General features: G+C 38.7%; 1 protein-coding gene across 1 annotated transcript; it reads left to right on the forward strand.

Moving 5' to 3' along the window:
* On the forward strand, positions 1-26,756 carry SLC35A1 (solute carrier family 35 member A1). The gene is made up of 8 exons (XM_004605651.2): positions 1-257; positions 5,667-5,844; positions 14,305-14,464; positions 15,772-15,924; positions 18,908-18,974; positions 21,745-21,921; positions 22,329-22,463; positions 25,689-26,756. The coding sequence occupies exons 1-8, from the start codon at positions 242-244 to the stop codon at positions 25,814-25,816; spliced, it is 1,014 nt and encodes a 337-aa protein (XP_004605708.1). The 5' UTR covers positions 1-241; the 3' UTR covers positions 25,817-26,756.
* The last annotated feature ends 163 nt before the right edge of the window (positions 26,757-26,919 follow it).

Consider the following 26,919-nt stretch of genomic DNA (forward strand, 5'->3'; position numbering starts at 1 on the left):
CCGAAGCACTCACGGACCGATTCTGACCTTTATGGTCGACGCTGTTGCATCCGGGTTCTTCCCATTTCCGGGCGGCCCGGGCCTCCCGTCTGGGCTTTACGGAGCGGGCCGACGGCGGGACGGCGGGGCGCTCTAGGCCGCGTGTTCCCGGTCTCTATGACCACAGGGGCCGGCCCGGGAGTCGGGCTCCGGGCGCGCGGCGGCGGCGCGCGTCAGTGTCTCGCGGAGCTGCCCGGGCACCATGGCTGCCCCGAGAGGTGAGAGGCTCGGGGTGCTGGGACCTGCGAGCGCGGGACTCCCGGCGGGCACGTGTCGGCGCGTGGAGGCTGCGAGCTCCCTCGCGTCGCCCGCGGGGCTCTGGAGCCTGGAGCGGCGGTCGGGCGGCTGCGGTCCGACGGGCTGCGCGGGGCCGCCAGCCCAGCCCTGCGGCGGACACCCGGACCCGGCGCCCGCCGGGATGCGCGGGGAGTGGGAGGTGGGAGCCGGGATGCGCGCGGGCCGGGGCTGACGGCGCCGGTCCCGGGTCGCACTCGCACCCCGCGGCCGGAGACTGCGCCGCTCTGCGCGCCCACTGGGAGCCCGCGGCTGCTGCCTTCTTGCTCTGAGTCTCCCCTTTTGCTGATGGCACGGGGTGGGGGTGGGGGGCAATGCTCCAGGGACAAAGAACGAGCCGAGACTGGCCGGTGTCACAGCGCCCCGAAATAGTCCTGGGCCGTGCCTACCGCCCCCAGAAAATGAGACTCAGGAGGCACGGATTCAGGAAGCTGCTTCCCAGGACAGTGTCATAGGGGGTCACTACTTGTGGGGTCACAGTGGTGCTACTTGGGAGGAGAGGACCGGACCGCGGGGTGCAGCACGCAGTAAGGACCGCGTCCGACGTCGTGCCCTTTCAGGGGGGCTGAGCTCCAGCCCCGCAACGCGCTGCTGGTTCAGCTGCTCCCTGGGGGCCCGAAGTTGGGGTCGGGACTGTGGCTGCCTTGCTGGAGGATGGAACAGTGTCTTGGGAGAGGTCGGGCTACATCCGTCTTCACCGCACCCTTTCCCCTTTGCACCTTGTTCAGCAAATATTGCACATCAGCTAACAGAAAACTGTTTTGTTTGGGGAGCTAAGTTTCTTTTCCTGGTAGCCAGCTCCACCTGTCATTCAAGTTCTGCCCAGGGTCACTGTCTTGCATATGCTTCTCTTACTCATTCTGTTTCAAATAAGTCCCCCGTTGTTTGTTTTCGTGCCAAACCTGGTGATGCTCAGGGTTTACTTCTGGTTCTGAGCTCTGGGATCAATCTTGGCAGGGTCCCGAGTGCTGGAGATTGGACCCTGGGTGGCTGTATGCAAAGCAAGAACACTCCAGCTGAATTCTTAACATCCACAGAAATGAGAGTTTAGACCTCTCAAACTAAAACTACTTTATTTGAAATATTACATAGTACTCCAACTGAACTATTGCTTCGGTCCCTCGAATTAGTCTAGTCTTAAGATTTGTAGCAATACAGCAAGCAAAGGGAACAGTTGAATTGTTTTGGGAACTAACAGAATGGGCATTGCAAGATTAATGTTGAGCAAAATTTAAGCATCACAGACAGGAAGTCATCTGAAGAAGCTGAAAATTTACAGATTTATTTTTAATACCTATATGTTATGCTTTGGCCTCCTAGAAAGATACAGTCCTTTAAAAATTGCAGTTTTCTTGAATCACGATGAAATTCTGTGTATCTCACCGTGATTCAAGGGGGAAAAAAAAGACTAATAAAAAAACTGCAGTTTTCATAAAGATTCACCCAGAACTGCCTGAATTTCCACCTGTTTCAGGAATTAAAAAAAATGTCCCCTCTAATATATGGAAAAGAATCTTAATTTTATACTAGATTTCATTTGGGGGAATTTTTCCACGTAGAAATATCATTCCTGAAAAATAATGGGAACTTTGTGAGAAGTAGGAAAATACCGGCATGACAATGTGTCAGCTCAAAAATGGAGTTCGGAGATTGCACTCATTTGTGGAATATAAGGTAACAGAATGGGAGACTAACAAGAACAGTAGAGATTAAGTACCAGGAGGATTACTACACAGTTTAGAAGCCGGCCTTGCAGGCTAGGGGAAAAGGCAGCTCTGATAGAGTAGGGACCACCAAGTAAAGGGTGCTAGGAGGGCCTGTTTGGGATGGGAGTTGACTATAGACCAAACATGATGGCCACTTAATACCTCTATTGCAAACCATAATACACAAAGAGAGAGAGAGAGAGAGCAAAAGGGAATGCCCTGCCACAGAGGTGGGGTGGGTGGGAGGAAGATGGGGTGGGGGTGTGGGAGGGATGCTGGGACCATTAGTGGTGGAAAATGGGCACTGGTGGAGGGATGGGCACTTGACCATTGTATGACTGAACCATAAGCATGAAAGTTTTTAAGTCTGTAACTGTACCTCACAGTGATTCACTAATAAAATTTTTTTTAAAAAATGGAGTTTGGTTATTGGCTAGATTTATAGTTTCTGTTTTGGGGCATGATTTGAATACTCAGTAAAATTTACAGGATTATATATGACTTAATCTTTTGATACTGCCTTTGATATCACCCTGAAAAAATGGGAATTGCTAATCATTGAAACTTCATACTGAAGTTTTGTGGCTTGAAGAAAAAATATGTTTGAATGTTAAGCTGAAAGGTTTTTTTTCTTTATATGGTTTTGAATTAATATTTAATGCCAAAGCCTATATGTTTTACAAATATCTGAATTTATTTGGTTACTTTTATTTAAATCCATTTAAATATATTTTGTATTCCTGGCAAAATGGATTTTTTGCCAGGAATACAAAATATATTCCATGTGGAATGTAGCACTACGTAACTAAACTCTCAAAGTTGCTCATGATATTTGTAGGTGAGAATGTTTTTGTCACCAATTTGGTTTTATGTTTAAACATTCACTTTATTGTTATTTTAATCAGGAACCTATGTAATAATTAAAATAAGGTAGTTTTAGTTTGAGAGAGCTAGACTCTTATTTAGGATTCAGGTTGGCAAATTTTTTCTGTAAAAGACTGGATTGATCTGTATCATAACGACGCAATCGTACAGTTGCAGGCGAAAACGTAGCCACAGACAATTGAGAAACAGGGTTGTGGTTGTGTTTTAATAAAACTTCATTAATAAATGTTGAATCTTGAATTTCCTATAATATTTGTGTCAACAAAGGTTACTTAAAAACTGTTTCTCCCAACTATTACACAACTAAAACTATTTAGAGTTTTATAGCCTATATTAAAAAATAAGGAATGAGCTGTAGTTTGCTCATTTATGATCTAGAATCTGCTGATAAGTGCTCCTCTGTAGTTGAGTATTTAAAGGTTGTTGTGACTTAGTTTTGAAATCAAACATGTTTCCATCCAAGAGGAAAGTATTAGAACAAAAGAAGGATTTAGTGTTCTCTTTTACTTCCTTTTACATAAACACTGCCTTTTTAACTCCCTCAGATCCTCTGGAAAGAAGGCCTAGGCAGAGATAAGAGCCATTTTTTCTGTTGTTCCATAGTTCCTTTTAATTAAGACAACATAATCTTTAGAATTGATTGTTTTCCAAATGATTTTTTGCTGCATCCAGGAAAAAGTATTAAAATACTAGTTTTGTTGTCCTACTGTACCATAGCTAAAAATTGTTTCAAATTCTTACTTCCTTCTAAAAGCTGCATTTACCTTGTGGTTAGGCTTCCAGAGTGGTAAGGAAGAAAGTACTTGGGTATAGTGTAGTAGCCCAAAGTCACCCCTGTATCTCTAATTCTTGTGTTTTTTGTTTGTTTGTTTGTTTTTGTTTTTTTTTTTTGCTTTTTGGGTCACACCCAGCAATGCTCAGGGGTTACTCCTGGCTCTGCATTCAGGAATTACTCCTGGCGGTGCTCGGGGGACCATATGGGATGCTGGGAATCGAACCTGGGTTGGCCACGTGCAAGGCAAATGCCCTACCCCGCTGTTACATCACTCCAGCCCCTGTACCTCTGATTCTTAACCTGGTTGTCAGACTAGGGCTGACTGCCCCAGTGCAGCTTGTGTTTGTATGGCACAGGAGCTGAGAATGGTTTTTACAGATGAACATTTGCTAGTGATTTGATGGAATATTAACTTTGAAGACCACTGACAAAATTGTGACCACCCCAAGAGATTTCTGTTCTCAGTAGTAACCCCTCATTTTGAATGTTTTTTAAAAAATATGAAAATGTGTTTTTTCTTGTTGCTTAAGTACCTACATAGATTATTCCTTTGTTCCCTTTCTTTTTTAAACATACATTTTCTTTTTCTCTTTTTATATAAGACCACACTTGGCCATGTTGGGGGGTGGGGCTTTGGGGTCACATGGTGGTGAATATGGAGTTCAACTCCATAACTTGGGCTATCTCCTTGGCTCTTGATTTAAAATTGTTTTTTTAAAAAATATTTGGGTGGTACTTGAGATTGAGCCCAGGGAGAAAATCATAGGAGGCAGACACTTTAGCCAGTATTTACCCCTGTGAAAATCTTGATTTTGTCTTCTGGCCTAAAAAAGCCTAAAATGTTTACTATTGTTTCTTTATGGAAAAAAAAATTGCTGTTGATTTCTTCTTACACTGAGCCTAAAGATTTAAAAAGTTAAAAAGAGCTGGTTAGTTACAAGTGGGAGACGGATAAGCAGAGGGGAAGCCGTCTGAGCCTTGGGTGATGACACTATTGAGTGGGTTGGGAATAGGGAGGAAGCAGAGAAACCTGTACCTATCAGCTTGTCATTTGAAGGTTTGAGACAGCTTTGGTGCCTGGATGGTAGCTGCTACTTAGATAAACTTGCAGTCACTTTTTACATAGAGAGTATGTAAGTTTATCTATTTCTTGTATTTCAAATTTTATATGATTTCATTCTTATTACTTTGTTATAAGATAGTTTTTTCTGTATAATTTATGAAATGAGAAGCTAGGTGACTTGTTTATGATGATGAAATTCTATACTCAATCCTATTTTTATCTCTTTTCTTTTCCCTCTGTTGACTTTAAATTTAGGATATACAGTGCTGCAATTACTTCATTTTCCTTTCATACTTAGGATTTCATGCAGAGCCTGGCAAGCTAGTCGTGGCGTATTCGATATGCCAAAAACAGTAACAACAAGTCTCACAATGGAGATGTTACTGGTGCCCGCTTGAGCAAATCGATGAACAAGGGGAGACAGTGCTACAGTGCTACTTAAATTTTCTAAGTTTGGTAAAGATGTGTAAAATATGTAATTCATAACTTCTCTAATCATTGTGCCACATAATCTTGCACTTGAGGCACTGTGTCATCTGTTTTGTGTTTGTGTTCATGTAATGGGAAAGCATTGTTTTGAAATAACTGAAATAGGGATTTAAAATAAGTAGTTTGTGCTTGAAATTAGAAAACATTGAGATACAACGTAGGTTAACATACACACATATCATCATCATCATCATCATCATCATCATCATCATCATCATCCTGTTGATCGTCGAATTTCTCGAGTAGTCTCAATTACGTCTCCATTCGTCCTAGCCCTGAGATTTTAGAAGCCTGTTTTTACTCGTCCTTTCCAATGGTGCCCTGACTCTTTCAGGGTCAGGGGAATGAGACCCATACACACATATATAAATAATATTGTCTACAAAATACTACCTTTGTTGCACTTATTTTCCAGAAAACGTCAGTTTGTTATTCAAGTTGTACTGCCTGACCGTGATGACCCTGGTGGCCGCAGCATATACCATAGCTTTAAGATACACCAGGACAGCAGACAAAGAACTCTACTTTTCAACCACAGCCGTGTGTATCACAGAAGTTATAAAGTTATTCCTAAGTGTGGGGATCTTAGCTAAGTGAGTACAAATAACCTTTTAGTGTGTTCACTTGTTACTTTTACTCTTGGTTAAGGTATTTTCTTTGTGAGGAAGTTGAAGCTTTCTTTGTTTGATGGCTCTCGGGCAACGATTTATAACCAGGGTGATTCTCTTCTCAAGGAGAGGGTCTTTGGTGTTGCAGTTAGGGAGATGTCCTTGGTATTTGGTGAGTGGAAGCTTCTAAATATCTTACAGTGCTCTGGACTTTTTCCAGAACAAAGGATTTTCCAGCCCCCACTACCAGTAGTACTAAGGTTGAAGAACTCTTTCCTAAATCAGGGATTGGCAAACTATAACCTGTGGATCAAATGCATCTTGAGGCCTATTTTATTGTAACAGAGACGGACTCACAAGCCTACACTATTATTGATGCTTAGGAAAAAATTCATTGACCTCTGTCTTAGAGAACTATAAAGGTAAAGTTAGTATTTTCGTATATGTCTCCTGTGCTAGATACTGCATGAATTATTAATCTATACCCACTTCTAGGTAGGTAGTATAATTTTATTTTATCTATACATCTCTGATTCCTCAATATCTCATAAGTTAATATGTGTCAGCACTGGCCTTTGAGTCACCAACACCATGTGATAATAATTTTTTCAGTATGAGAGGATTCAGAACAGATTCTTGAGTGGGAGAGACCTAATTTTAATCCAACTCATTGGGATTTGATTTTGATTTCTTTCTTTGAGTGTGTATTAGGGGTGGGGATGGGGGGTGGGCCTCCCAAGTGGTGCACAGGACGTCTGGGACATCACCTATTCTCTGCAGTCAGGCCTAGGTGCAGTACAAGGGCCTAGGGATGTGCTGTCAGGCCCTGCAGTGCCAGAGATACCTGGACCTACATAGGGGTGCTGGGGGCCCTCAAGGACTATATCCAGCGATTCAGGGGAATGGGCGGGTGAACTAGGTGGTGCTGAGAATCACACCAGGTCAGGAGCCTGCATGTGCTTTAACTGCTACACTATTTCATAACCTGAAATCAACAATTTTAAATTTGTAAGTCATAGTTCATTTGGTTTTTAATTATTATAGATGTTTAATAACAATATGTAATATGCTAAGAAAACCCTAAAACAAAATAAGCAGACAAACAAAAAAAAAAAAGCACCAAGAAGCAAAATAATAACAAAGAACTTCCAGAACAAAACTCAGATGAGTTGGTGTAGCTCAGCAATTGAACTTGGTGTTTCATCAATCCACTTGCAAGAGATATTTTATTTGAATGTATTTCCTGTATGTGTGTATTTAAGTTTTCATGTTTTAATGTTTGGGTATGATCAGTAGTTTGCTTTATGGAAGTTTTTTTGAAAGTCCTATCTAGAATAAAAATACAAAAATATGTAGAATTTTAGAAGACAAGTCAAATAATGGCATTATTGTAACACTAAAGAAAATCAAAACTGTATTCACATCATCATTGCTGTGTCTGTCATCAGCATAAAGAACATTTACCTGCAGAGTATGCAAAGACTAGAGACAATTGGAAATTGGAAAAACTAAAGAATTCTGACATGCAGTGTTTTGATAGTTGGTATTTGATGTCATATGGCTAACAAGAATTTGGCTGTGAAGACAAATCATTTAAAGTAGAAATAGTGTCTAAATAGGAAAAGCATTGGAAAAATTTGTAAACCACAAAATAAGTAAAACGCATTTGGAAGTATTAGGCTTTTAAAGGAATGTAATTTTTTTAATGGTAAAATAGGCTAGTAATGTTTATTCAAAGCACACTGGTAAAATTAACTGCTGTTTATAACAAGAAAACTTTAAGAAGGCATCTGAAAATTACTAATCTCTCAGATAATAAAAGAGTGAAAGGAAACAATTCAAAGTATGAAGTCACAGCTTGATAGCTATAAAGTGAAATAAAATGACATTGTGTTCCTTCTTCAGCTTGCATAGCGATATTTGGTAAGACAGTAATGAAATTATAGATGAATTGTTAGTTTGGGCAAGATGCCTAGTGAAATATTGAAAATTAGTTTTAAGTATTGAAAGGAAATTCAAAGAAATCTATAATTTCTATGAAGCAGTATAGAATATGGAAAATTTGAATAAAATACATGACCTGACTATGATTAGGCCGCTAAGAATGAATTAAAGTAATTCAGAGTTATAAGTAGCACTGTCATCCCATTGTTCATCTATTTGCTCGAGCGGGCACCAGTAACATCTCCATTGTGAGACTTGTTACTGTTTTTAGCATATCGAATATGCCATGGGTAGCTTGCCAGGCTCTGCTGTGTGGACGGGATACTCTCGGTAGCTTGCTGGGCTCTCTGAGAGGGACAGAGGAATCAAACTGAGAGGGACAGAGGTATCAAACCCCGGTTAGCCACGTGCAAGGCAAACGCCCTACCTGCTGTGCTATTGCTCTAATCCCCCAAAGAGAGAGAGAAAAAAAAGCAGAAGGCCCTGATTAATGGCATCTCATTACCCTCCAAACACTACCAAGTGTGGCCCTGGTGGTCCCTCGCTTCACTCAAAGATGTGCGAAGGGACTGAAGCTAAAATGAGGTAGAGGAGGCCAGCAGGCTAGTAAGAGTAATCCCCTAGCCCCCCTTGCCCTGCTTCCCCAGCCTATACTCAGGGCAGTGTTCAGGGTCTACTTGCTCTGTACTCGGAGTTCATGCCTGATGGTGCTTGGGGACCCTACGTGGTGCTGGGGATCAAACCAGAGTCAGTACATGCATGCAAGGTGTTTACCTTAACCCATGTACGGTCTCTCCAACCTGTTTAGAGTAATCTTATGGGCCTCTTAGGGATTTGGGGTTTTATCTGTAGTGCATTGGGAGACCACTGAACGATTTATATCAGTAACTAGCAAGGGAATCCATTTTGCTTGAAGTGCCACTCTGAAACCTATGAGAATAGATTATAAGGGTGTAAGAGTTAAAAGTGGGGAAGCTTCTTACTCTAGGCAAGACTTTAAAGAGTTATGAAGAGGAGTTAATATAAAACTTAAGTTATGTTCTGAAAGTAGAATCTCTAATACTTAGGGATTGGTTTGTGTACACAGTTGACTCATAACCACCTGCAGTAGTTGTATTCTATAAAATCACCACAAACAATAGTAAATCATTAGTGAGTGTTAGAAAACACTTGTTCTTAGGGTAACTAGAGTTCGGTTCTTGTGAGCCTCTGGTCACAGTTTCCACTAATCACTACATAACTTTGTATTATTTACCTCCTCCTCTGGGTTCTGAGTAATAGTTATTTTATCCCCGGAGACTACATTATCCAAACATTCTCATTATTAGATGCGATCAGTAACATTCAAGGGTGGTATGGTTGTAAACTTGTACCCATCATTAGAAAAATAAAACTTTTGAGGGTATTGCTGTCTTAACGAAGTACTCTGTGTACATTTCTTACTTTCAGTTCTATATCTTCGCTGTATTTATTGAGAACGGTATACAAGTAAAAGACATTATTATGTAGTTCATTTGAAATGTTTCTTTACTTCAAATGTTTAGAATATATATGTATAATTTTTAATATATAAATTTATGTTTAGGATATATATGTATATATGCATTGTATACATATATAAATTCTTTTTTTTAAATTTATTTTATTGAATCACCATGTGGAAAGTTACAAAGCTTTCAGACTTATGTCTCAGTTATACAATGCTTGAACACCCGTCCCTTCACCAGTGCACATATTCCACCACCAAAAACCCCAGTATACCTCCCACCCCCAATCCCCCCCACCCCCACCTGTGTAGCTGATAAATTTCACTTCACTTTCTCTTTACCTTGATTACATTCCATATTTCAACACAAAACTATTGTTGTTGGAGTTTCCCCCCAAAAAACAGCCCTGCTGAAAAGGAAGCACTTGATAATTAGTTTTCCATTGCTGAGAATGAAGAGATATGAAGTTGCACAGCCACGATAGCGGCCGTGCGGTTTGGGATTTCTGTATTTTAGTATTTTAGTAACTAAGTCCAGGGACATTTATGTTAGAAATTGCATCGTTTCCCTTCCTAGGGCAGCATGGGGCTGTGGCTTAGTTCACAGTCTAGAGACATTTCTGCAAGCAGCTGCTGGTACCAAAAGTAGTCTAGCTGGCCTCCGGATCGTGGTCCGTCAGCAGCAGAGCAGCTGCACAAATGGGCAGCCACTCGGGTCGCATCTCGGTGGAGAGCGCGCTGGTATCACCCCCGTCTCGAGATCACCTGCACGTCCCTCTGTTACAAGTTCATACTTTTTTTTTTTTTTAATTTCCCACGCCTCCAAGTTCATACCTCCTTAATGATCCTTATAAAATGGCGGATGCCACGCCTTCTTTCCCCAAAAAGGGAAAAAAAGCCGAGAAAGAAAGACCTTTTTCTTCCTTGGCTGGCGTGGGACTATGGCTTAGTTCACAGTCTAGAGACATTTCTGCAAGGCTTCTGGTACCAAAAGTAGTCTAGCTGGCCTCCGGATCGTGGTCGATCAGCAGCAGAGCAGCTGCACAAATGTGCGGCCACCTGGGTCACATCTCAGCCTACATATATAAATTCTTATTGGTAAAAACATGGACTATATTGAAAAGTACTTGATATACATTTCTTCAGAAAATCTTTCTGAAGGTTTCAGGTTGTAAAAAACAGAAGTCAGAACAGTATGCCTTGGTGTGTAATTCCAATGAACCTGGACAGTAAATAGAACTGGAAGGAAATACTTTAACATTCATTATTTGTTTGATAAGTAAATTTATAAAACTGTTTTTGAGGAGCTGGAGTGATAGCACAGTGCATTTGCCTTGCATGCGGCTGACCTGGGTTCAATTCCCAGTATCCCATATGGTCCCCTGAGCACCGCCACGAGTGATTGCTGAGTGCAGAGCCAGCAGTAACTCCTGAGTATTGCTGGGTGTGACCCAAAAAGCAAAAAAACTGTTTTTGAAAGAAGCCAAAGACACATGCCTCTTTTTTAGGTTATGAAAAGTGAACTTCTAAAATCAGACATCTGACTTCTTTGGAAAACAAGTTAACTACCCAGCTGTTAGTTGCTATCAACATGTGTTATGTAAAGTGCCAAACATCCTCTTTTGAGATCACAGCAATTTAAATTGCTGCCTTCAGACATTCAGGATTGTTGCTATTAAGAGTGGCAGGTTGCCAGTGAGGCTGTTAAGAAAAAAAATTTTTTTCCTTGTCTTAAGTAATGGGTGAGGGAAACAGGTAAAAGCAGCTATTTTTTTTTTCTTTTACTTCATTCCTGTTTCTATTTCTATTTCAGCTGTCCCATTAAGCTTTATCTTCTTTTGAAGGAAGCTTTAATTTTCCAAAGGTACCTGAAAAACAATCACTCAGTCTCCAATTTTCAAATTGTAAATCCTTAGAACAGTGAAATAATTAAAAAAATTGGTTAATAAGCAGTTATTATTATACATTTGTTTTTTTCAGTTTTCTTTTTGTTTCTGAATATTAAGATTTTGCCATGTCTTCATTATTATTATAGTCTTTCTTTGTACGTATTTGTGTTATAAGAGTTTCCCCCTAGACCTTTTAAAAGTTTTATACATGATGACTTGTCCTTAAATCCTCTCCTTTCCCCCCTGGTGCCAGGGATGACACCTAGGGTCTCAGATGCTGCTGTTGGGCTGCCCAGCCCCAGGTGGTCCCTCGTACACCCCAGGGGCCCCGGAACACTCCCCAAGATGCCTTTCAGGGCAGTGCAGGGTTTTTTGGTGCTAGGGAGCACTAGGGTCACACAGCCATAGTGCTTAAAATCTTTAGTGTATCTTTACTATAAACAGGGAAATTATCTTCATAATCACAAAAAAATTCCAAATTGGAGACTTCAGTATTGAGACACTGTTAGCTTAATCACTGATTAGATGTGTGCTATATTAAGCCCAGTCAAAACTATGAAAACTGACAGTTTTGATAAAAATCTGTCATTTGTGCCATGAATAAAAGGAAGTTGACACTTTCACATTATCTTAACATCACCCTTTTATTATTTGCTCTTATCTACAGTCTACAAAGCATAAGTAAATAAATCTAGCAGGATGTATGACTGTAAATATATGCTGGATGTGGTCAGTAATGAAACAATCATATCTTAACTCTTTGAATTACTTACCCATCTAGGACTAGAGAAAATTTTAATATTTCAGGGTTATCTAGAATAATTAGTATAGCTGTCAAATATAGTTTGTCTTGTTCTATTCCCCTTGCTGAGTTTACAGTTTGTGTGAAATGTTACATCCATGGTGTAATGGTTTTAGGGTCATGGGGAAGAAGTAATAGTTTAATATAATTTATATGATGGGTATTTAAAAAATGATCTCCTTTTCCAGTGACTTTGTTGTTAGTTTTTGCCTAACGTCCTAAAGTCTTTTGTGTGTTTATTATACTTTGTAGATGATAAAAATAGTAAAATTTTTTACTAGATGATAAAATGTCAATTTCCTAAGCTCGCGAGTAACCTATGCTGTGTTCCATTTTGCACAGGGCCTTAGTAAACTAGCCAGGGACTTTATGCCTCCTAGTAGTTCTTGTCAGACCAGGAGATGAAAGAATGAGACCAGCTTCTGACCAAGCATAGGTCAGAAATAATTGGTTTGAGCCAATTGAGCTGACAGTGGAATCTGTCATAACATGGAGTGTCAGGTAACAAAAGTTGTACATAGAATTATTTCAAGTATTGCCCACTTAAGCAAATCAATGAGCAACGGGATGACAGTGATGAGAGTGATTTAAATAGAAAAGTTAGTGGAGGGGCTGGAGAGATAGCACAGTGGGTAGGGTGTTTGCCTTGCACGAGGCCAAGCTGGGTTCGATTCCCAGCATCCCATTTGGTCCCCTGAGCATCACCAGGCATAATTCCTGAGTGCATGAGCCAGGAGTAACACCTGTGCATTGCCAGGTGTGATCCCCCCCCAAAAAAAAAGAAAAGAAAAAGAATAGTGGAAAATAAATAATAATATCTAAAAATTAGTATGTGCTTTTTGATTATAGACTTTTACCTAATTATCTGATTACATAATTAAATGTAACTTGATTTAAACAAAAGACAAAATACATGAAATTTATTTTTAAGAAAGTAACGACAGGAAAATGGAAGGAAAAATGACCTTTAGTTTTGATCATGTAATTTTTTCCCACTAAGTAAGAAGGATAGATGATTACTAGTATTTTTCTGGCAGGTCCATTGCTACTGTTAATGCTTTTTTCACTTTAGTGAGTAAAGCTAAATGATAAGCTCATATAACTAATTTCTCAAAGGTAAGTTAAACTGAGCTGTGTTTAATCCGCTTCATACTGAAATTATTCACCTCCTCCTTTAAAATTTTCTGTGTGGTAAAATTCCAACATGTTCTTTCTTATATCTCTGAAATCTCTTTATCTTATAATATTTTTCTATTCTTTTGGGGGGGTGAGAGTGGTGTGGTGGGAACTCGCTATGATTATCATAAAACTTTGCATTGAAACGGGTCAATCTCACCCCCAAAATATAACGGGCCTCCTAAACATAATTATTAATTACACTTAGGACCTTTTGGTTAAGCACCTTTTATGTGTTTATACTTAAATTTTTAAAAAATTTTTCCTTCAGGAAATAATTGAGTCTGTTTATAACAGGGGGACATGAGCCAGATTGATTAGTTCCTCCAGAAAGAAAAATGAATAAAGAGCATGCACAGTCAATATAGTCAAGTAGCTAGCTTTTAAATATAGTTTGTGTTGGTACTAATAAATTATTCAGAATTCCTGTAAAATTATGTAACATATACTTGGGTTTATGAGAATATGGTTATTTAAATATTTGTCTATCACATTTCATCACATTTCATAAGTTATAAATAAATTTATAATACTGACCCAAAGGATTCAGTTCCCATCCAAAATAACTTCCACAATGCCCCGCCACAGAAGCGGGATGGGGCGGGGGGGATGGGATGGGGGGGTGGGAGGGATACTGGGTTCATTGGTGGTGGAGAATGGACACTGGTGGAGGGATGGGCTCTCGAACATTGCATAAGGGAAAAACAAGCACGAAAAGGTGTGAATCTGTAACTGTACCCTCACTGTGACTCACTACAAAAAAAACCCAAAACTTCCACAGATACCAGTCTTTTCTTTATAGCTTAAATTTAATTTTTAAAGTGGATTATGGCTTGATTAAAAAATGATCAGAGTGAACTATATAAAACAGCAGTTAAATGATAGGAGGTAATTTTATACATATCAATAATTCATTAATTAATGAAAATCTATTGAACGTTTGTAAGAGAATATGTAATCATTTTTATTTTATAAAGATGTTTTGTTGATGTGTTTAAGAAATCTAAAATTCATTGCAAATTATTTAAATCATTCTGTTAAATGACATAATGGCCTTTTGGCACGTTTTTACAATGCCCTGTTTGTGATACAATAGATGTTCTCTCCACTTATTCTTCCCCTTATCATTTCCCTTTTTGTTTTCAAAGAGAAACTGGTAGTCTGGGTAGATTCAAGGCATCTTTAAGAGAAAATGTCTTGGGGAGCCCCAAGGAACTAATGAAGTTAAGTGTACCATCGCTAGTGTATGCTGTTCAGAACAATATGGCTTTCCTAGCACTTAGCAATCTGGATGCAGCAGTGTACCAGGTGAGTGGAGTGGTGATAAATAAAAGTGTGAAGTGAAAAATTCTTGGTTTTTTTTTGTTTTTTTTTTTTAAGTTTTGGGGTCACGTCTGGTTGTGCTTAGGACTTACTCTTAGCTGTGAGAAGGGAACAGTCTACAGTGCCAAGGACTGAACCAGGTTGGCTACCTCCAAGGAAGGCACCTTAAGTCCTGTACTATCTCTCTAGCCCTGAAAATTATAAAATCTTAATACATGTATTTTATGGTGAAAATATTTTTATCAGCCTTTATTGCATTATCAGTTTTTTATTGATAATGCTTAGTCATATAGGGAATAATGCAATAATTTCTTAGTGATATGGGAAATTAATGCAAAAATAAACCATATGTTTACTAATGGTAGATGTAAAACTAATGGTAAGTTCTGAGAATGTTGTTAGGACTTGTTACTTATGAGTGTGATACACTGGTCATGTGGACCTTTGGCAGGGAAGTCCTGTATCATCAAGCTAACCAAATTTCCCAGGGGAGAGTAGTGGCAGAGAAAGCTGAGGCTATCCATATTCAAAAATCACTATCCGTAATCTTCCTTCCTCTCCTTGGCTTTATCTTCAAGTCCAGAGTCCCTCAAATCTTTATTCTCTTACAAACAGCCTCTAAGCTTCAATGGGTTGGGGGAAAATCATGAACTGAGTAGCAGCAGTAGTATCTAGGGATTTGAGCTTTATTGCAACTCTGTGTTACACAACCTTCGTTGAGGAAGAACTTGATGGTATTGCTTCCTGAGCCTATGGTTGGTATCTAGGTCATGAGTTCTTAACTTACTCCACTGCTCAATAAGAGTTCGTTCTTGGGTCTATAAGGACAGTTTCTACTTGCTCATCTGTTTTCTGACTTCTTTATGAATTTCACGTTTCTAATTGTTTAAAATTTTAGACTGGCAGTTACTGTTATCCTCTGAAAAAATACAGAACCTAGAGGGATCTGCCTCCCAGTCAAAAATCTGCAAAATTTTCCACATACTCAAAACAATGACCATAAGCTTGCTGTTGACCTTATGCCTCACCTGATAACATAAGTAGATGAAAACATTATATATATATGCATATATATATGTATTGGATGCTGTATTTTTACAATAAACTAGAAAAAAGTTAATTATAGGGAAAATATTTACAATATTGTGTAGTATATGCAAAGTTTATTTATTCTATAAGAAAATCCACATTTAAGTGGATGTTTACTTAAAGCTCCATAATCAGGGTTTTCAGGGGTCAATTGTATTTATATCAGAGACTACTGTTAGCTGAGTTACTTCTTTTCTTTTCAGGTAACTTACCAATTGAAAATTCCCTGTACTGCTTTATGTACTGTTTTAATGTTAAACCGGACACTTAGCAAATTACAATGGATTTCAGTTTTTATGCTTTGTGGTGGAGTCACACTTGTACAATGGAAACCAGCCCAAGCTACAAAAGTCATGGTAAGACTTTACTCAAATTAAAATAGTAAACTCCTTTAAGTTTTATGTGCTGCAGAAATCTCACTGACAACTGCAGCATATTATATCTATGGCTAATAATAATCTTTGGTCTATAGATAGGCATTTATCCCCCTAGGATGTTAACAGATAGTTAGATTTATTCATGAAATATGTTACACGTGTAAGGTGCTTTTTTTAAAAATTAAAATTTTTTTTTGCTTTTTGGGTCACACCTGGCAATGCACAGGGGATACTCCTGGCTCTGCACTCAGGAATTACTCCTGGTGGTGCTCGGGGGACCATATGGAATGCTGGGAATCGAACCCGGGTTGGTTGCGTGCAAGGCAGATGCCCTACCTGCTGTGCTGTTGCTCCAGCCCCAAGCTGCTTTAAAGTTAATGTAATCCACCTTGTTTTATAGATGAAAAATAAAAGACCAAGTTGTTGAGATAACTTATCCAAAATTATGCATTTAATAGTAAATCTGTGATGAAAACAGTGCTAACCTCCACACAGTGTATATACTAAAACTTGACCATTTTTTTTTTAATTGAGTCACTGTGAGATAGACCCTTGCAAAGCTGTTCATGATTAGGTTTCTGTCATACAGTGTTTCAATACCCATCCCTCCACCAGTGTACATTTGCCAGCACCAGTGTCTCCAACCCACCCCCAGCCTGCCTCTATGACAGCTCTCTTCCTCCCTTCCTCCCTTCTTTTAAACTTGACCTTTTTTAAGGGGCAGGGTTTTCTCCATGTAATTTTCCTCTTCACTCAGCAGGTTTTAAATCCACTTGCACATACTCCCACTGTCAGTGATAATGATTATAGGAAGTATTTATTCTCTATTTAAATTTTTGGTTTGATGTTGTACATTCAATGGTACTCATGGCTTACTCCTCGTAGGGCTGGGCAGGTGAATGGGGAGTGGTTCTGTGGTGTCAGGGATCAAACCGAGGTCAGCTGCATGTATGGCCTTACCTGCTGTTCTATCTATCTGGCCCATGGGAGTAGTTTTTTCAAACTTATCTAAAACAAACCAAAAAGATTCTTTAACATCTTTTAGTTTGTTGAGTAAATGTTAAAGTGACACGTTTATTCTGTGCTTTCATCATTTGTTTTTCTAAAGAGAAATAAGAAAATGATCTTCAGTGAATGACCTGAAAGGGATCCCTCTTTAATCGATTACTCTACAGTTTTTTTTTTGGGGGGGAGGGTGGGGCTTGGCCATACCCAGCACTGCTCTGGGTTAATTCCTGGCAACCATGTGGAAGGAATGCCTGGGGTTAAACATAGGTTGGCCACTTGCAAGGCAAATGCCCTAACCACTGTACTATCTCTCCAGCCCCTATCCTATAATTTTTAGCAAATGTAAGACTATCATGATTCTCTTACAAATCTAAAGCAGCTGGCATGAATGAAGAAGGAAGTCCATTCCTTTTTACAACTTTCTAGTCAGTTGCCTTTTTTAGTTAGTTCCCAGTTTTGTAGAGATTTTTTGCCCCTTCAGAAAACTGAGATTTGGATTAATACTTATCTTCATATGATAGTTAAACATGTTTATAATCTTGTTGACATTTCAAAATACTGATTCAGTTTACATTGTACTTTTAATTCATCTATCAATGTAAGGTAATTAGCTTGGGAAATAAGGCAAATACTAAAAGCTTAATACAAACTTTTAATACCTCATACCACTAGGAAAAATATTCACCTCATGTAGATAGTGTCTGCAAAAGTTTTAGCTGAAGCACAGTATAAGGCATTTTTTTTATATACCATAATTAAGCCCAGAAAAACACTACTTATCACCACTTTCCTTAACTGTTGCAGAGATTAAAGAGGTAGAAAAGCAAACCAAGAATTTATCAGATTTATTATTAGAGTTTTTTTGGCAGTTGGGATAGATAAAATCTCCCATTTTTTTCCCTTCTTGTCTGTGCTGATCTTGTAATTTATGAGCATAAGCTTGCTATGGTGTCAACTCATTAGGTCATCCATGTGTTTTAGTTACAATCTGAAGCAGAAGTTCTCAAACTTTAGTGCAGCCCAGAATTTATTAAAAGGTTCAACAGATCGCTGGGCTACATCCTTACAGTTCATGATTCAGTAGGTTTGTTGTAGGGTTTGTCAATTTTCATTTGTAACATATTCCCAGAGAATGCTGCTACTGGAGGTCCAGGGATCAGACTAATTCATCACATTGTCTATCAAGCCTTCTCTTTAAGATACTTAGTATACGTAGGATGTTTGGTATCTGATGATCATAGTAGCCATGTCTCAGTCTGTATTACAGTATTCATCACCAAGGAAAGACTGTTTCCTGTCAGTCTCATTTGTGAACTGTTAAAAGAATCAGAGCTGTATATGGTCCTTATCAATTTGTGTATATAACACAAGTATATCTGGAACACAGTAGCATGAGACTAATATTTGGCCAGATAACAGAAGCAGTAGGTAACTTGGTGGTGGAACATGTACACTGGTAAAGGGATGGTTGTTTGATCATTGTATCATTGTATGACTGAGACTTAAAACTGAAAGCTTTGTAACTGTTCTCACAGTGATTCAATAATAATAATAAAAAAAGCAACACCAGACAGTAGATAACATAAAAGTACTGCTTCTTGTAGTTGATTAGGGAATCAACAACCTTTGGACCATAGCTTTTCCATGACTGATTTTGGCAGGGCTTGACTTAGGATGGTGGCATAAGTAAAGACACTGATTATGCAAAATTTTATGCTTTGGAAATAATCACAGATATTTAGTATTGACTATACCTGTAACTGGGAGGACACGTTTGTAACTAAAGAGCTTGGCTAGTCTCTGGGATGACCTTTCCTTTGGTCCTGTCTATTCTGTATTGTAGCTGGGTCTGATATGGCACCTACTTTCAGTAGAACTATAGTGTTTTTTTTTGTACTTGTTTTATTTATTTGAATTTTATTTATAAAACTAACCTAAAACATTATTGTTGCAGGTGGAACAGAATCCATTGTTAGGGTTCGTGGCTATAGCTATTGCTGTTTTGTGCTCAGGATTTGCAGGTAAACCATAAAAGCAGTGTTCTGTTAATTAAAACTAAACAACTAAGAGTCTAGTTCGTCTCGCTTTATCATATAACAATTTTATTATTTATTTATTTATTTTGCTTTTTGGGTCACACCTGGCTCTGCACAGGGGTTACTCCTGGCTCTGCACTCAGGAATCACTCCTGGCGGTACTCAGGGGACCATATGGGATGCTGGGAATCGAACCTGGGTCGGCTGCGTGCAAGGCAAATGCTCTACCCGCTGTGCTATTGCTCCAGCCCCCCCATATAACAATTTTATTCCCAAGGCTGTCTTTTCATTTTTGAAGTTCTGGGGCTCAAACCCAGATCCTCTATAATAGAACACATGAATTCTTATCAGTGAGCCTTATCTCATACCCTTTATTATTTTATGTTTACATTTTTTCAGGTGTCAGTGTTAAACTCAGTTCAGTCCTTATTTATACTTGCACTGAACTAAGAATATGCCTTTGTCTTTTTATTTTTTTTTAATCACTCCTGGCAGTACTCAGGGGCTACTCCAGGCATGATGCTTAGGGGACTGTATGCAGTGCTGAAGATCATAACTATGTTTCTTGCATGTAAAGCAAGTGCACCAGCCCATTGAGCTCGTTTTCTCCATTCTTGGTACAGCCAGGGGCTGAAGAGACAGCCTCTGAAGATAGAGAAAAACCACTCATCAGAAAGCTCAATGCCAATCTCATCTTCCCTGAACTGCATTATTTGCTTCGTTAGGGGGTTGTTATCAGCTTCATATCTGTTTTTAATCCAGTAATCTTCAATTCTTTCTGTGCTAAAACAGACTAAGAACTATGGAGTAGGGAGATGAGGCGAAGCGGACCTAGGAAACAATATGGCGAAACAGGGAGGGATGAGACTCAAAATCACTAGTATAAAGTAATATCTGGAATGATGTATTGGGACAGAAATCCTTCACTGAACCAGAAGACAAAATGTGAAAACTAAGTGCAATATAAGGAATTGTTATCTTGTAAATATTTCAAACAGAGAAGAGTCAGTAGAGAATATTAATTATAGCTATGTTCCTTTGTAAAAGAATTTATGCTATTTCAGGAGTTAAAACATTTTTGGATTACAATTGGATTGGACACGAAAGTAAAATAACTGCTAATAAAAAATGTGATAAGGGTGAATCTAAATTTTGATATATTGGATACTGTACACTTTTTTATAATTAGGAACCAGCAAGTTAACAATACAACAGTATTATAATAACTTTTATTTTTATTTCTTTAAACAAATATTATGTCCAACATTATTTTTAGTTTAACCTTCCAATATGTAACTGAGGAAATGATTACCATGTATGCTTAGAGTAACTGAGCACTAAATAATTGGTTTTCCTACGTAGTAAAATCATAGGTGGAAGGCAGTTATAGCCATCATGTTAGTTTTGTTCTTTGGCTCTTTTCAATACAGATTCATGAAAATCAAGATTTTCATTTGAATTTTTACTAGTACTTGAGTAACAAATTTCTGATATCTAGCATGGTGTTTATAACTAAGATTTTTTTTTTTTCTTTTTGGATCACACCTGGCGATGCACAGGGGTTATTTCTGGCTCATGCACTCAGGAATTACTCCTGGTGGTGCTCAGGGGACCATATGGGATGCAAGGCAAATGCCCTACCCACTGTGCTATCACTCCAGCCCCATATAACTAAGATTTCTAATGTCTACTTAAAAATGCATTTTTAGTTCAAACCTTAGAGCATTTAGAGCACTAGCCTCACACTAGATTCTGACTTTTAGAAGTGGTGGTATCTTGTGTGCCTTTGGAATATCTAAAGAGCTTTGAATCCTCAGTCCCAGAAATATGTTCACATAACATTCATCTGATTTGGGAGTTCACGGATCTGACACTTGTCTATAAAATTGATTTGTTGAATCCTGCTTTATTTTTGTGATGTTGGAAACTAAACCTTGAGGTTCACATATCGCTGGCCTGGAACCCAGCTTTAAAGGAAAATAGTGGAGCCTTGCCTTGCTTGGGGCCAACCTGACCATGGCCCAGTATCCCATTTGGTCCCCAGGAGAGATCCCTGAGTGCAGAGCCTATAGTAAGCATAGTCAGGTATGACCCAGAAACAACAACTCCCCCCGCAAAAATAGGAGAGGGAAAATGGCTTAATTCAAGTGAATTGTTTATTCTGATCTGACTACTGTCGTAATGGAAGGAATTCTTTTTAACAGAGATCTCAGTCTAATTCAGTGTGGATCAGGGAGGGTTTTTTTTTTTTTTTTGGTTTTATTTATTGATTTTGGCTTTTTGGGTCACACCCAGTGATGCATACTCAGGAATTACTCCTGGCGGTGTTCAGGGGACATATGGGATGCTGGGAATCAAACCCGGGTCGGCTGCCAAGTGCAAGGCAAACACCCTGCCCACTGTATTATTGCTCCAGCCCTTGTTTTATTTTTGGGCCACACCCCATAATGCTCAGGGCTTACTCCTGGCTTTGCACTCAGGAATTACTCCTGGTGCTGCTCAGGGAGCCATATGAGATGTGGAAGATTGAAACCTACCCAGCTGCATGTAAGGCAGGCACCTTACCCGCTGTAGTATCTCTCTGGTCCAGTTCTGTGTTCTTTACAGTGCATTTTGAAATGAATAGTATGCCATTTGTTATAATGAAGAAATGTATTTAATTAATATAAGATTTCTGCCACAAAATTATGTATTTTCTATCTCTAAGTTACTCAAAGACATTTAAAAATCATCCTTATCTTTGCATTTTTTCCAGGAGTGTATTTTGAAAAAGTTTTAAAGAGTTCAGACACTTCCCTTTGGGTGAGAAACATTCAAATGTACCTATCGGGAATCGTTGTGACATTAATTGGTGTCTACTTGTCTGATGGAGCTGAAATTAAAGAAAAAGGATTTTTCTATGGTTACACATATTATGTCTGGTTTGTTATCTGTAAGTATCTAGGAATTAAGGGTTCTGAGTAGATATTTTTTAAAAGTTTGATGTCCATTTTAAGTCTATAGCATTTTGAAATTGGTCCTTTGATACTTGTGAATGAACACCAGTTTGAAAATGTGATTTTGGTACAACTATCCCAAAGCAATATTTCCTTCACAATCAAAAGCGTCTAATGTGTTAGCAATGAATGTGTACAGCTTACTAGTAGATCTTGTTGCTCTTTGGGCATCTCAAGAACAATGTTGTTTTGTAGAAACTATGACTCAGTTTTCATATGAATTGTCAGATGACTGCTTCTAAGAAATAGCATTTTTCTAGGTAAATTGGTAAGGCATCCTGGGATGAAAATTGCTTCACCTTCACGACCCGTTTGAAAAATTTCATTTCTTTTTCTGTACAAGTTTTGGCAAGTGTTGGAGGCCTCTATACTTCTGTTGTGGTCAAATACACAGACAATATCATGAAAGGTTTTTCTGCTGCAGCAGCCATTGTTCTCTCTACTATTGCTTCGGTGATGCTGTTTGGATTACAGATAAGTAAGTCTTAATTTTGTTACATTTTAACATGAAAGACCATCTCAATTCTTTGAGTCATTTCATCTTTATAAATATAGTAGGTAGTTATAGTGTTTATAAAAAAAACAAATTTTGTTTCAGTTTATTCAATAGGTATTGCGGTATGTAGATTAGGGTGTGTGGATCAGTGACACTTGGACTGTTTAAATGATGCTAGAGCTTAAACTGACGAGTGCTCATGTCTGTGTGAGAAGTGACGGGCTAGACTAAAAGGAACATATCTGCTGTTAAGCCTCCTAATTGTCCTTGTATTACATAAGACAACCTACATAAGAGAACTTAGATGCTATAGTTTGATTATTAGATATGCAAGGAACCAAATACAAAGTTCATTAGGAAATAATTACTTTCAGCAGGCAATTAGTAATCAACTATACAGGGTTATTATTTTGAGGAAAAAGCAGAAACGCATACTACCCTTTTTGTTTGTTTTTGTCTTTGAGCCACATGCAGCTGTGTTCAGGAGTCACTCCTGGCAGGCTCAGGGAACCATAGCAGGTGCCAGGGATCAACCAATTCATTGAGGTCAGAAAGAAAAGGATACAGAATGATACTATTGTACCAAGTACTGTGATGAATGTAGGTGTACATATATCCTTTTGTACCATCTTGTTTTGAACATGGAAATGAATTGGTTGGGAAACTTATTATGTATCTCCATCCTTTTTTTTTTTTAATTTATTTAATTTTATTGAATCACCGTGAGAGAGTTACAATCTCACAATGATCAAACACCCATCCCTACACCAGTGCACATTCCCCACCACCAATATCCCGGGTATACCCCCCTTTCCCACCCTCCCCCTGCCTCTATGGCAGACAGTATTCCCCATACTCTCTCTCTACTTTAGGGCATTATGGCTTGCAACACAGACACTGAGAGGTCATCATGTTTGGTCCATTATCTACTTTTGGCATGCATTTCCCATCCCAAATGGTTCCTCCAGCCATCATTTTCTTAGTGATCCCTTCTCTGTTCCATCTGCCTTCTCCCCTCTGCTCATGAAGCAGGCTTCCAGCTATGGGGCAATCCCCCTGGCCCTTTTTTTTAATTTATTTTTTTATTATTATTTTTTAATTTAAATTTTATTGAATCACCATGTGGAGGGTTACATAGTTCTCAGGATTATGTCAGTTATACAATACTCAAACACCCTACCCTTCACACATGCCCATATTCCATCACCAACCACCCCATTATACCTCCCGCCCCCCCAGTCCCCGCCCTTGTAAGTGATAAGTTTCACTTCGTTTACGCTTTATCTTGGTTACAGTCCATGTTTCAACACATAACTCACTATTGTTGCTAAGGTTTCCCTCCATCTTTTTAAAAAAAAAAAGTTTTTTTTTTATTTTGTTGAAGTACTGTGATTAATGGACTAGAGCAATAGCACAGTAGGTAGGGAGTTTGCCTTGCATATGGCTGGCCTGGGTTTGATTCCTGTCCCTTTCGGAGAGCCCGGCAAACTACCGAGACTATCCCACCCGCATGGCAGAGCCTGGCAAGCTACCTGTGGCGTATTCAATATGCCAACAATAGTAACAAGACTCACAACGGAGACGTTACTGGTGCCTGCTCGAGCAAATCAATGAACAACGGGACAACAGTGCTACAGTGCTACTGTGATTAACAATACTGTTAATGATAGTTTCCCATGACAATTTCCCACATACATAATTCTAACACTATACCCATCACCAGTGCACCTACCTCCTCCCAAAGGTCCTCAAGTGCACCACCCCCACTTGAGTTTTGAGGATCAATTTTCCTGTTGTATTAACTTTATCCCTCTCTTGCCACCTCGCAGATAGATCATTCTGTATCTATCCTTTTCTTTCTGACTTCACTGAGCATATCCTCTAGTCCTGCTCATCTATGTCATGGTAAACATGGTTTTGTTCATCCTTAAGAGCTGTTCAGTATTCCATTATGTAGCTGTACTGCAACTTGCAATCCATTCATCTGCAGCTGGGAATTTTGAGTTGTTTCCATATGTTGGCTATTGTACTAAAGTACTGTGATGGACACAGTGTACAAATATCCTTTTGCACCATCTTGTTTTGAACATGGAAATGGTTGGGAAATGACATTCCACATCTAAATTTTATTTCCTCTTTTAAAAAGATACCTTTGTTTTATTTAATATCCAATTAAATACTGGATATTTAGACATAGAAAGCCAGTCCTATAGTAGGCATCTGACAATACTGCTATGTTATTTCTTCTAGTATAATTTTCTTTATCCCATATAGAGCATTATAATAGCTTTTGCTTACTTAAGCAGTGGTGTTAATACTTCAGAGTGCTTTTATGCTATACTATTTTCTTTACTAATCAAGTATACTATAAACACATGAGGAAAAGCCAGTTAAATAATAGGAATAGATCTTATCTATATTATATCTGATTAAAAAACTGACTGATTATAATGCAAACAGAGGAACACCAATACCTTGTACAAATCTTAGAAAACAATTTGCTGTGTAGCCTTGGGGAAATTGCTTAAGCTGAGTCCCAGTTTCTTCATGTGTAACATTAAGATGCTAACATCACTTACCTCATAGCACTGTTCTAGCCCCATGAGATAGCATTTTTTTAACGTGATACCTATTTGTCAAGTTCGGACAAGTTGTGAATTCAGTTTCTTGTGTCCTGGTTTTTAGAATTAAGATAAAGACAGGGCCAGATTACGGGCTCAGCGAGTTGAAGTGCATGTTTTGCATGTAGGAGACTCAGGTTCAGTCCTGAGCACCCTCAGCACGACCAGGAGTAGCTCCTGTACCACTGTTGTGGCCCCCAAACAAACAAACATTTAAAAAAAAGGCTAGCAGAAAATGGAACTTTCCTATCTAAATGGTTTTCATTTTACTAAACCTTTTTACTTAAAACTTTCATAGGTTCCATAATACGAATATTTCTCTTCCACTGCTTTTCTTTTTTCTCAGCATATGGGAAAATCGTGTTTTCTTTGTCAATAGTCCAGGTCTGTCATACTTACATTCTGGAAAGTCAGTGAATGATTGTTATGATGAATGATTGTTACTTCCTTGATTGCATCACCTTGAAGAGGGCTGGGAGGGGAAGGCTAGAGAAGGGGACCATTCAGATTTATTTTCTTTCATAGTCAAAACTATAAAATTTTAGGACATGAGTACTAATATTTCTCCCCTCTTTCCTCTTGGCAGCACTCACCTTTGCTCTGGGAACTCTTCTTGTATGTGTTTCTATATATCTTTATGGATTACCTAGACAAGACACTACATCAATCCAACAAGGAGAAACACCACCAAAAGAGAGAGTGATTGGTGTGTGATTTCAACCTCAAAATAATTCTTATAAAGACTAAGTTATTTGCAGTAAACTAGAGCCTTAAGTCAATCCCAGAAAGTAGCATACAAACTGGTGTAAGAATTAAGAAGAAAGGGCCGGAGAGAAGTGGAGGGGATGAGATGCCTGCTTTGCAGGCAACCCCCAGCACCATTTATGGTCCCCTGAGCACCAGTGGGAGTAATCCCTGAGTGCAGACCCAGAAGTAAGCCCTGAGCACTGCTGGATGTGGCCCAAGAACCCAAACCACGCCTCACCCCGGCAAAACCAAGAAGAAAACTGAATGAACTGCTACAAACATAATGTGACTTGTTTGTCTGAGATCAACCTGTTTTTAGAATGAAGGAATTTTATAATTGTATATATGATGTACATACCAAGTATGGAGATAATGATATTTAAAAAAATCATGTGATGCTACAACAGTCAAGTAACAAGATTCGGGACAAAGCTGTTACAAGTGCCAAAGCCGTTTCTTCTGTACTGTCTCTTGTTCGGACACCAGGGAAGAAAGATGATCCCTCTTTGTTCTCAGTTCATGTACAGTATTTTATTCCAGCAGCAGTAAAGATCTAGCTCTTTTTTTTTTTTTTTTACAAAATGAGGCAAAAATAAGACTGACTAGTTCAGAAACAAACTGAATGTGTAACTTCTTAAAGGGAATCTTTTTCCTACTCAGACAATGATTTCTGGGTGGTGACTGAGTACTCCTTTAAGTGCTGTAATTGTGCCATTCATTGTCTGGGTTCATATTTCTTTGCTGTTAGATGATATACTTTTTTCTTCAAAAATGTTTCTAATGTCAGTTTTATACTTTTTTTAAAAAAGTGTGTTTAACTGTTGGGCTCAATTTGTGGAATTTCAATGTTTTTTAAAAAAATTATAATGTTAACAGGAAAATTCAGCAATAAACTTAATTTATATGAGATGTTTTGATCATTTTTATATTGCAAATATCACTATTAACATAATTCAAAACCAACCCTTCCAGTTATAATTTAACTCCCATTCTGAACATTAGATTCCTGGATGCAAACAGCTATAAATCTAACTTGGGTTTGCTTTAAACACAAAAAGTAATGTATAAGA

This window comes from Sorex araneus, chromosome 4 (genome assembly GCF_027595985.1).
Source record: "Sorex araneus isolate mSorAra2 chromosome 4, mSorAra2.pri, whole genome shotgun sequence".
Classification (NCBI taxonomy): Eukaryota; Metazoa; Chordata; class Mammalia; order Eulipotyphla; family Soricidae; genus Sorex; species Sorex araneus.

Coding starts and splice junctions, on each gene's coding strand:
- SLC35A1 (XM_004605651.2), top strand. Junction 21,922..22,328: donor TTATGTCTGGTTTGTTATCT/GTAAGTATCTAG, acceptor TTTCTGTACAAG/TTTTGGCAAGTGTTGGAGGC. Junction 22,464..25,688: donor GCTGTTTGGATTACAGATAA/GTAAGTCTTAAT, acceptor TCCTCTTGGCAG/CACTCACCTTTGCTCTGGGA.